The 12,500-nt window shown below is 44.2% G+C and overlaps 1 protein-coding gene across 1 annotated transcript in view; it reads left to right on the forward strand.

Moving 5' to 3' along the window:
• nck2b (NCK adaptor protein 2b) overlaps positions 1-12,500 on the forward strand; it is an 82,036-nt gene that overhangs the window by 34,573 nt on the left and 34,963 nt on the right. Inside the window, exon 2 of the mRNA XM_084330835.1 lies at positions 385-654. Within this exon, the coding sequence (XP_084186961.1) occupies positions 429-654 (226 nt within the window). The 5' untranslated portion in view covers positions 385-428. The remainder of the gene's footprint in view (positions 1-384; positions 655-12,500) is intronic.

A 12,500-nucleotide genomic window follows, 5' to 3' on the forward strand; every position in this document is an offset into this window, starting at 1 on the left:
GACACACAAGCACAAGAATGTGCCCATGCAGACACACACACACACACTCTAGTATTACCCAAGAGGGACTTTCTAATACAGGAAGATGCCTTACAACAGCTGCCTGAGTCTGACACGCAATTGCTCGCCCCCCCCCCCCACCCCCCCCCCCCCCCCCACACACACACACACACACACACACACACAAACTCAGGCATACACATACACACACATTCTCTCTACAAAGCGCAGGCGATAGCCCTTGCCCGCCCCTCTTCCTTTCCCTTAATCGACTCATGGTGCATGTGTGTATTGGCGTGCCGATCGCAGCGCTGAACCTGCCTCGACCTCTCTCCTCCTCCTCCCGTCTGACCCATCTTCTGTGTCGGTCTGTCTGCCTTCCAGGGGAGGTGGCGGGGGGGTGCGGACGGAGGGCGACTCCATGAAAGATGACGGAGGAAGCCGTCGTGATCGCCAAGTGGGACTACCAGGCCCAGCAGGAGCAGGAGCTGGACCTGCGGAAGAACGAGCGCCTCTGGCTGCTGGACGACTCCAAGACGTGGTGGCGCGTCCGCAACACGGCCAGCCAGACGGGCTACGTGCCGTCCAACTACGTGGAGCGCAAGAGCGGCCTGAAGAAGGGCTCGCTGGTGAAGAACCTCAAGGACACGCTGGGTGAGTCCAGAGGAGGCACACACGAGCACACACGAGCACACACACACACACACACACACACACACACACACACACACACACACACACACGAGCACACACACACAACACACATACTGTGTACGCTCACACACTAACAGTCACTTTAGCACGGACACACACACACACACACACGCTGCACACGCTCACACCAAACGGTCACTGTACAAAATGAAAAGGTCACTTAAAAAAAAAGATAAAAAGAACGGGAGTGGTTCTTGTATAGTAATAGATGGATATGTAAGGGATAATGTATAAGCTATGAGTAGGGATGCCCCGATCGATCGGCCACCGATCGTTATCGGCCGATAATCAGTATAAATATGCGATCGGGGAATTCCGATAATGAGTCATATTCGCCGATCGCGGAAACTGATCAAGTGGATATCTCACTCGCTTGTCTCAGACGCACAGGACCTGCAAACTGCTCCTCCTCCCTAGCCCCGCCCGCCCCCGTGTAGAGTTTGTAAACAAAGAGGTGCGGCTCCTCTGCTCGAGTCTGTAGTGCATTCGACCTGCGCTAACGTTAGCTACCTAGCTATCGTTACTGTTTAAACAAAATTACCCAGTCAACTATTCACGTTTAGTAGGCATTGTCTAACGGTATTTAGCCGGCTAGCTACCGATAGCTCCTGATATCAACAAATGATCCAGAAAATCTAGTAGTCCATGTTCATACCTCCGGTAGCTTGCGTTAGCTGACGTTAGTTTACTGTTCAAAACGAAATGTCCCATTGAACTAAAGTTCTGTCTTAACGTCATCTAGCCGGCTAGCAGTAGCTACAGATAGCTCTTGATATCAATGTCTTATAACATTGATTTAATGCGTATTCGAGCTGAGGGCTTGCTGAATGTGAAATGACCAAAGCATAACGTTACCAATAGGGTCCCGCTGCAGCGCCGGAGAATCCTTTTTGGAGCTGGGCTACTAGAGTACACACAGACAGTGGAGCTGTTTGCAGATAGCGAGCATTTTGACTTGTTGCGTGGTGGCGATGTCTCGCAGATAATACAAGTACAAGTCTAATTATATAATATATATATTTTATTAAAAAAAAACTTTTTATATAAAATAATTTTTAATTTCTTTTTAATCAAAAACGATCAGTATCGGATCGGTATCGGCCGATATGGCTCACGACGATCGGTGATCGGTATCGGTGGCAAAAAACGTGATCGGGGCATCCCTAGCTATGAGGTCATTGTCGCAAAATAATTGACCGACGCGGAGTTTAAAATACCGAGGCGCCTCGCAGAGGTGTTTTAAACGTCAGTGAAGGTCAATTATTTTGGGACAATGATCGAGTATAGGCTATACATTATCCCGCTTATTACATGGCTAACTTACTAACAATATACCTAATTCATTTTACATGGACAAGACGAGATCAAATGCAGACGCAGTTCTGTTCTGGCTCCGCTGTCATCGTCACACACACTCCGCTGTCAGTGCAGCCGGCAGGTGTGTCTGATTGGCTGCACTGATGCAGTGTGTCAGTGGGCTTGATTGCGAACAGCTGCGCACAGCGGTCATTATTGTTCGGCAGAGGTCCGTTATCGAGTAATAACGGACCTCTGATGAGCGCTATGGACCAATCACAAGCGAGCATTTCGGCGAATGTGAAAACGCCATGTAATAAAGCAAGATAGCATAAGGATATATAGTATAACTGTATATTGTATAGTATAGTATTGTATAGTAGTGTACATTTCACTGTATACCTGTATGCCGTGACAAATAAAACTCTTGTATCTTGTATCTTACATAAGACCCAGTGCCTCATCCGTAGCTTAACACTGTATTGCACTATCGCAGGACCTTAGCGTGTCTTCTTTACCATGCATTTTTTTTTACTTTATGTACATTATACCTGTTATGTCTTCTTATTACTTGTATTATTGCACAATCGCTGCGGGCATGACCACCCGCATTTCACTGTATGCCTTGTATGCCGTGACAAATAAAACTCTTGACTTGACTTGACTTGAGGATGTGGCACGGAGTGGAAGCGGATGTTTCACGTTTCAAGTTCAAGTTTGTTTATTATTAGTCACAACAAAATACAGAATACTTTATGATGAAATGCTTGTTTCTGTATGAGCCCCTGAGAGTGTGCTACATACAGCAAAAAGAAAGTAAGTAAAAAAAAGTCATTAAGAAGTAAGTAAAAAGTAAGTAGTCAATATACAGTACATATATACAATATACAATACAGTGATGGCTGTCAGAATGTAGAGCTGTTATTTTAACACGTAGACAACTTATCTTTTTTTATCTACTTTTTCTCCTTTTTTTCTGTATTTTTCTCCCATCCCAATTTTTGTCGTTATGCCAATTCCCCCCTCCCCTTCCTGGTCGTTGCGTGCATTTGCCCCCCACTTGCCGGTCTAGGGAGGGTTCAGCCAGCCGCTTCTTTTCACCTTACAGCGAGGACTCTCACTGGGGGAGCGTAACGCGTGGGAGGCTCACACTACTTCCCCCAGTTCCCTCCCTCGCTGAGCAGGCGCCCCGACCGACCTGTAGGAGTCGCTGTTTACAACGACCAGGATACGCACCCCGCCGGCTTCCCACCCGCCAACACTGCCAATTGTGTCAGTAGGGACGACCGACCAAGCCGGCGGTACCGCTGACAGCTGGATTCGATACCAGTGTCTCTGCGGTGGTAGGCAGGCGCTTAGTCCGCTGCGCTACCCAGCCGCCTACGTAGACAACTTATCTTAACAAAGAAAAAAAACACTTAACAGCACCGTTTAAGTATTCGTGTATGTTCTCCCCGTGTGCCTCGGGACGATTTGGTCTGCGTTTGTGAAGACACCGCTCTCTCCTAAAGCTAGAAATCAGAGAGAGAGAGAACCCTCTAATCTGTGATGTCACTGGGATGTACAATACGGAGCTGCGCCGTAGACAATAGGGAGGTGTAGTGGTTACGTAATTACTGTTTCCGGCCGGTCCACCTCACAAAATTGCAACGTATTTCCCCATTGCCCATTTCTAAATCTTCTCGTTTAAAACAAATAAAGCATGAACATTTGCATAGTGTACCTTTCTGTGTGTATTCATCCACAATCTATATCTCAACATGAAAATATTCGCAATTAATCGTAAAATAAAATCGTCAGATTTTATTTCAACCAAAAATGCTTAAACAATAATGTTAGTGATAGAAGGGAACTCATTTTGTGCAAAAATTGAAAGCTTTCCAATGTTCATGAGGCCGAATTGTTACAATAGCCGATAATCCATTTTCCCAATGATAAATCCCTGTACGGGTGGACCTTGCGGGCGGTCCAAAGTGACGTCAGACTACACCTCCCCATGAAGGGGGCTCTGACTTTATGAGGCCGTAAAGTGTTTGTGTGAGCTCTTTACACACACAAAAAAACGCTTAGTGATGGTAAGACAGTGTCAGAGAGCTCTCTGCTACTAACATCCGGAGAGTGAGAAAAGGGTTCCTTTCATTTAGGATTCTGGTGCCGGTGAATGTGTCCCGCCTCGGGTCACGAGAACGGTGCCTCCGTGTAGCGGGCGGGCAGACACACAAGCACATGAATGCGCGCATGCAGACACACACACACACTAGTATTACCCGATGTGCTCCAAAACACAATGCATGGCTTTATTCCAGGAAGTACTTATTAGGGCACGACCGTCAATAACGAGAGTCAATAGGCTAAATCGTATGGCATCGCAGTTTCCCTCTTGTCTTCTAGTGTCTCATTATGGACTTGAATGCAGAAGCAAATACTTTGACTGCCTCGCAAATATACCCTCTGGTTAGCGATGTTTCCAAAAAAGGATGTTGTTTCTTATCCGTTTTTTTAATGTCTTGTCTTTACTGAGACAAGAGGGTCGGCGGGTTGAGTTGGGGGAGGGGGAGGGGGGGCATTGAGTAAGGGAGACACAGGAGAGAGAAGGTTCTGGTGGGAGTTTTATCCCGGGACTAGCGAGGAAAGTGTCAGCTTGATAGTTGTGGCTCCAACTCCCAACTCTCACTATTAATTATCCGAGAGGTTAAGCTACTACGGGCAGGAGGACTTGAGAGCATCGAAAATCCTGTTTTCAGCTCGGATGTGGAACCAATGAGCTGCGAGGGGTTGAGAGGATTAGCGAATCACCGAGCTTTCTTTTTTTTAATCCACTTTTTCTCCCCATTTTCCCACTTTTTCTCCCATCCCAATTTCGTATATCCAATTCTCCCCTCCCCTGTCTTGATCGTTGCTAGACTATGCCTCCCACTGGTCGGTTGTAGTGAGGACAGAAGCCTTGCATCACGTGTCCCCTCCGGTACACGAGGAGGCAGCCTGTCGCATCTTTTCACCGCAGCAGCTCAAACTCTCAGTGGCGAGGAGTAGCACGTGGGAGGCTCACGCTGCCCCCGCTACTTCCTGCTTCCGTCGCACCGGCGTCACCAAACCGACCTGTAGGAGTCGCTGTCCACAACGTCAAATCCCCACCCACCGGCTTTCCCACCCTCTAACACTTGCCAATTGTGTTAGTATGAACAACCGGCCAGCCGGTAGCAACGCCGAGAGCTGGGCTCGAACCCAGCGTCTCCTGCGTTAGAGGCGAGCGCCTTGCCCACTGCGCCAATCAGCCGCCCATCACATAGCTTTTTTTTTTTTTTTATATATCTTTTTCTCCCTCCTTTTTCCTCCTTTTTCCTCTGTTTTTCTCCCATCCCAATGTTAGTCGTTATGCCAATTCCCAATCCCCTTCCTGGTCGCTGCGCACTTACCCCCCACAGTCGGTCTGGGAGAGTGGAGGCTATCACGTGCTTCCTCCGACACACGTCTAGCCAATCAACCGCTTCTTTTCACCTGGCAGCGCGGACTCTCACTGAGAGGGTGTAACGTGTGGAAGGATCACACTACCCCCCTTAGATCCTATCCTCGCTGAGCAGGCGCCCTGACCGAACTGTAGGAGTCGCTGTTTACAACGACCAGGACCCACCCATCAGCTTTCCCACCCTCTAATACTGCCAATTGTGTTAGTGTGAACGACCAGCCAAGCTGATAGCAATGTGGAGAGCTGGGCTCGAACCCACATCACCTAGCTTTCTGATTGATAATCGCTATGCAGGTACATGTCCTCCTTCATCAGGCATATGTACCCCAGCTTACATAAAGGAACTCCTTGTCCAATCAGCAGTGGTGTAAAAAGTACCCAGAACTTGAGTACCGTCTCAAAATTGTACTCAAGTAAAAGTCAGAGTATCTGGCTAAAAACACACTTGAGTAAAAGTCAAAAAGTTTCTACTTTTAAAAAGTAAAAGTAAAAAAAATAAATGTATTGCAAGGGATAGACCAGCTAGATCCACAAAGAATGGATTGCACGGAGCAAGTTGCACCTAAATGGGGGACCCTCATGTAAACAAAACGAAAGTCTTTCTCTGGTCTGCATCCCCTTAACAATTGTGTGTATTGAGCCGTACTGTATTGTACCCATTCTGCAATCTGTTAATACAATTTTCATTCAATCAATCCATCTGCACGGTGATTGATTGAATGAAAATTTTGATCCTTGAGCCAGTTTTGTGTTGTAGTGTGACAGCTAGGTGTATTATGTCAGTCTGTTCTCTGTCTGCCTGGTTGGCCTGCATGTATTTTTTCTGTTTTCGTATTGTTCCTGTCTTTCTGTTTATCTTCTTTCCCGGGCTGCGCCCCGGGCCGATGTAACTATTGGTTGAGACTAGAGGCGCAATATAAATAAATGTATCATATCATCATATCATCATCATGTATCTGATACAGAAACATACTTACTAAATTAAAGGTGCACTTGTAATATTTGCGATTGTTTAGAATATGGACCGTGTAGACTTAACCATGTATAGTGGAATATGTATAATGTATATATTCCACATATATATGTGGAATAAGCAGAGAGCTGCCTTTTCCACATGATTGTACAGTTTGTTTGTTTTGTTAGGATCCCTGTTAGCTGTCAAATGAATGGCTTAACTACAACTCTGTACAGTACTATTACTCAGTAGTACTAATTTATATATTTTATACCCAGTTTAATCACCTGTACCTTGTATATTACTAGTGCACTTTACTGTTACATTTGCACTCTGGTCGGATGCCAGACTTCTTTTCATTGTACTGTGCTTGTGCTCTATGATGACAATACATTTTAAATTCTAATCGAATCAAAATTAGCAATGTAAAGCACAAAAATCCCATGAAACTGCAACTACAACCACAAAAAAACGATCACTATAAGTTAATAGATCAAAATGCATCCTCTATCGGCCAATCACGCTTGACAGAAATACAGGTCCTTGCAGACGGCCACTCGAAGCCGAAGTCTGACACAATCAATACTCCTCACGTCTCAACTGCACTTTAACTTCAACTGCACCTCTGTGATCAAGCCAGGAAGGGAGGCATGACTCACATGAAGGGCACAGTAAGCCATCCAGTCCAGCCTCCTTAAAGTTGCTGTAAGTGGTGTGTTCTTGTTAAAATAAATGTTAAATAGCTCTACATTCTGACGGCCTTCTCTAATAAAGAGAGAAGTTTCAAATGATGTTTCATCATTTGGTCGTCTTCAGACGGGTTTGCCAGCGGAGATTCCAATCATCCCGATCCTCCATACATCCGGCCAGTTCCGTAGAGCTCTCCACACCTGCGTCCTTCCTCAGTATGTCCACGTATGTTGGCGTGGGACGTCCTCTTGGTCCGCGCCCGTGTGTTGGCTCCCAGAGCACCAGCTTGCTAGTCGGAAGTTCCTGGTGTCGGTGGCAGTGACCTGCAAGTTTCCTCCTCCTGGATGCCACCTTGTCGCTCAGCCTCGGTAGTCCCCCGTACAGATGCTTGTTAGTTACGTGCTCGTTCTGGTCGATGTTCAGTACCACACGCAGCATTCTGGTGTAGCATCCGTCCAGAGACTTCTGCAGGGTGGGCTTCAGTGTTTGGTCAGTAAGATGGGTCTCCCAGTCCTTCCGCTTTACAGTGAACACAAAAAATATTGTTGGTATCCCATTCCCACTTCATCCAATCAGGAGAGAGAACCCTAGATATTTGTACTTGTTTAACTAAATCTTACCAAGCCAAATTAGCTTATTGCACTGGCAGATTATTTGACTAGTTTCAAGCTCATAGTTGCTTAAAACTAGTTTCTATTTCTTATTTTGGATAGAGTGGGAACAGGATACCAGGAAATGTATTTTCTGTTTACTCTAGAGTGGAGGGACTGGGATACCCATGTTACTGACCAGGCAATCTATATCAGTGATGACTGTCAGAATGTAGAGCTGTTATTTTAACACGTAGACCACTTATTTGAACAACAAAATACCACTTACAGCTCCTTTTAAATGTTTTATTAGGTCATTCATTCATTCATTCATTCATTCATTCATTCATTCATTCATTCATTCATTCATTCATTCATATATTCATATGACACACAATTCAACAAAAGTGTAGCCCATTGTGTATCGCAAAGATTTTATTACACATTTTATTCGTTGAATTATGTTTGCAAATGCTAATTTAATTCAGTCGAATTATAACTGTGTGATTGTGATTGGAGGATAGAGAAAAGAGGGCAGGGCTTGAGATAGGTCCATCATGTTGTTGTCAACGGCACAGTAACGGTTAGAAGAGAATGTCCAAAGCTAACGAGAACATACAAATATATAATAATAAGATAATAAAATAAAGAGCTAAATCGGATAAGATCACAAGTCCGTAGTGATTCAGTCCCATTCAGCTAACCCTTTCTTTATTTCACTTTTTCTTTTAACCAAGCAGGTCAATTAAGAATTCATCACTGTATACAACTTGGTTTAATCCAAACGTCCATTCAGAAACTTTGTATTATGATGTCTGATTATTTTCCCTATGCCTTTGTGTGTGTTCAGCTGACACTGTTCACACGCCCACGACGCAAAGCGTGCTCTCTCTCACACATACACATACACATACACACAGAATGCTCCCGTCACGCATCCACTTAACCCTTTCACTGACACACGACAGAAGGTTAACCCTTTACTATCACACAACCGACGTCGTTTGGCAGTGTGGCAGTGAAAGGGATAACCTTCTGTATATTGTCACAGTGAAAGGGTTAACCGTTTTGGTAGTGCGGCAGTGAAAGGGTTAACTAATAGAAAATACGCATCAGGCTATCTATCTATCGATACTAATAAAATGGAGTATTGAACCGTTTTTAACAGCTGGGTATCGCGATATCGTCACAGACTCGTATCCCCCCCCGACACTCAACTAACCGCCTCGGCCGGTCCTTCATACCAGCGGCCATCAGGCTCCACAACAGTGGGCAGGGACCGCTGCCAGACATCCAGCTACTAGGACCCTCCATCACTGAGTGTGTCTGACTCCCACCTAAAAGGACAATACATAACGTGACATACGGACATACAGTACCTTATGCATACTGCACCTTATGAGTATACTGTACACTTCATCAGAGCATATATTCAGAATTTTTTGAATTTTTATATTATATTAGATTATTAGATTATATATATTGTAACTATATTTATTGTAGGGCAAATATAACTGAGAGGGCTATTGTTATTGTTATATTGTTTACACTGCCTTTTTTTTTAATTCAATTTAGTGTTGTCACGATACTGGAATTTCGAACTTCGATACGATACCTTGAAAAGTATCGATATTCGATACCATTTTCGATACCACAGGGAAAAAGGTTCAATCTTTTAAATACATTTTGCTTTTGTTGCTGGTTGATTCTCCTCAGCTTCTCTCTGGTACTATAAGAGAAGATAAATACACTTTTAAAACCCTTTGTTTATCTTTAGATCACACATTTAAAAATAACTGTTCATCTCACTTCAATAATTTGTATTTCTCAAGCAGACAGATGTAAACACTGTAATCTGTGTTGCATGTACCTGACAAACTGAACTGTTTGTATTACAGTCATATTCCGACTTAACTGAATGCACATGTGTGTGTGTGTGTGGACTACTGTACTATTACAGATATTGAAATGAACAATGCAACTTCCTTATACAAAAAAATAAAATAAAAAAACGTTTTAAATATTCAGAATCGATATGTATCGATTTTTCGATATTTTTGACAACACTACTGTACTATAATTCTATGACCTGTAGTCTTCTACTACCTGTACCTCCCCTCCCCCCTCCCCCATGCTGCTATGATGCCTGAATTTCCCCCAAGGGGATCAATGAAGGAATATCTTATCTTCTTATCTTATCTTTCTAGTATCGGTGTATCGTGCAACCCTAGTAGTGACCGTGTCCAATCGGCTACTGCCGCCCACTATACCCCGCCCCCATTCGGTTCTTTACATGTCGTCTCGAGACCTCTCTGGTCAGACGCAGGCCATTCGGAGCCCAGCTAAGTGATATGTCATTATGACTCTGCTCTTAACAAAAAGCAATTGATCCCTTTGAATGGACGTTTGCCCGGTGCCTAGCAGCCAGCCAGTCGATAGGTGACCTCAAAATGGAGCCCGGTGCCTAGCAGCCAGCCAGTCGATAGGTGACCTCAAAATGGAGCCCGGTGCCTAGCAGCCAGCCAGTCGATAGGTGACCTCAAAATGGAGCCCGGTGCCTAGTAGCCAGCCAGTCGATAGGTGACCTCAAAATGGAGCCCGGTGCCTAGCAGCCAGCCAGTCGACAGGTGACCTCAAAATGGAGCCCGGTGCCTAGTAGCCAGCCAGTCGATAGGTGACCTCAAAATGGAGCCCGGTGCCTAGCAGCCAGCCAGTCGATAGCTGACCTCAAAATGGAGCCCGGTGCCTAGCAGCCAGCCAGTCGATAGGTGACCTCAAAATGGAGCCCGGTGCCTAGCAGCCAGCCAGTCGATAGGTGACCTCAAAATGGAGATGTCTGTGTCTTAGGGATGGGTACCGAATTCGGTACTTTTGAGGTACCGAACCGAAACACGTCGGTACTACCGAGTATCGAATCAAATGAGAAACCGAAAAAAAAAAAAAAAATGTATTAATTTTTTTTTAGCTTTTTTTTTTAACTTTTTTCTTTTCATGTCAACGTTCACACGCACAATATATGCTTACCTAGGATTTGACTTGATTCAACAACAAAGCAGTCGGAGCAATGACAAGCTGAAAACTGTCGAAATTGTAGTTATTTGAAGTTTGGATTTTTTTTTTACGACTGAGGTAGGTAAATTACATTTCTTGAGACTAAAGTACCGAAAAAAGGTACCGTTGGGTACCGGTATCGGTTCAAATGTGAAAGGTACCCATCCCTACTGTGTCTGTTATGTGCTCTGAAGGTCACACAGGTCAATGGTGAATGGATTGTGTGTGTGTGTGTGTGTGTGGGTGTGTGGGTGTGTGGGTGGGTGGGTGTGGGTGTGTGTGTGTGTATATAGGTGTGTGTGTGTCTCTCGGTGGAAGGGGGAGGGCCGTGTGTCCAGTTATAGAAAATGCTGACATTGTATTTGCACACTGGACGTAGACATTTAACTCAAACTTTGTTGAAAATGAGTGGCGTCCTGCCGTATGCAGGTCAGATCTGAAGCGTCATTGAAATGAAATGTTACCATTTCTTTCAGTAATATTTTTACTTTACCCGAGTCATTGTGCAGGAGAGAGGCGAAAGGAAGCCAAAAATGGCTCATGAAGACACCCCCCAGATATAAATATAATATAAATGATATATAGGGATGCACCGATATGAAAATCCCTAATGATATATGAATATCAATAATTATCCACGTATATGGTTTCATTTATGAGTTGAATGCAGTGGAGGCCAGCGAATTAAAACACGTCAGACCTGTATCTGATTTAGGACCACATTATGAAGAGGCCCAAATCAGATTTGAAAATAACAGATTCCATGTGATTTGTGCTGTTCACACTGTTATTAAAAAAAACAGATCTGAGTCACATTATAAGCAAAAAAGCCGTCTGAATGTAGCCATTGTCCTTTCAGAAATAGGAACACAGAACTCGGGTCGTGACTTAAAGGGAGAAAACTCCAGCGAGTCTTGGAGACGGATGGAAGTTCTAACAATAATGTTCTTTATTGATATAATTAAAAACACAACGGGTTTTGGCAACATGCCTTGATCGGGGTTACATCCCATACAAATGTAACCCTGAAGAACACTATTGTTAGAGTCAGTGTTGTAGTACTCAAGTCACTGATTTTCAGGACTAGTGACTCGACTTGGACTTGAGCACTGATGACTTGGACTTGGACTCGAGCACTGACTGCATTCGGACTTGGAAGGTTCAGACGAGGACTCGGACTTGTTAATTGATAAATACTAGGGATGTCCGATATTATCGGCCAATATCGGCATTAAAATGTGATATCGGAAAATATCTCTTTTTTTTTTTTTTTTTTTTTTTTACATTTCTATAACCTTTATTTACCCAGGCAAGCCAGTAAGAACAAATTCTGATTTTATTTATTGTCAAAAGTATGCATAATGTTGTGTTAATTCCACAACAAGAGATATGTAATGTTAATTACCTGAAATTATTCCATTTTTTGGGGGGGGAACCCTGCATATATCGGTATCGGTTGATATCGGTATCGGAAATTAAGAGTTGGACAATATCGGTATATCGGTATCGGTAAAAAAGCCAATATCTCCAATATCATACCTTTTTTTATTTGTATGTCAGCTCTTTGACTGCCAGAGTGGAGTGGACTCAACCTTGATAACTTGGACTCGGACTCGGACTAGGGTGATGGGGACTCGACTCTGACTCTTCTTTCGTGACTTGGGACTCGGACTCGAGATTTAGTGACTCGACTACAACACCGGTTAGAGTTATGACTTGTTTGCGGCAGTGATGCCAG

This window comes from Notolepis coatsorum (assembly GCF_963971535.1).
Source record: "Notolepis coatsorum genome assembly, chromosome: 1".
Lineage (NCBI taxonomy): Eukaryota > Metazoa > Chordata > Actinopteri > Aulopiformes > Paralepididae > Notolepis > Notolepis coatsorum.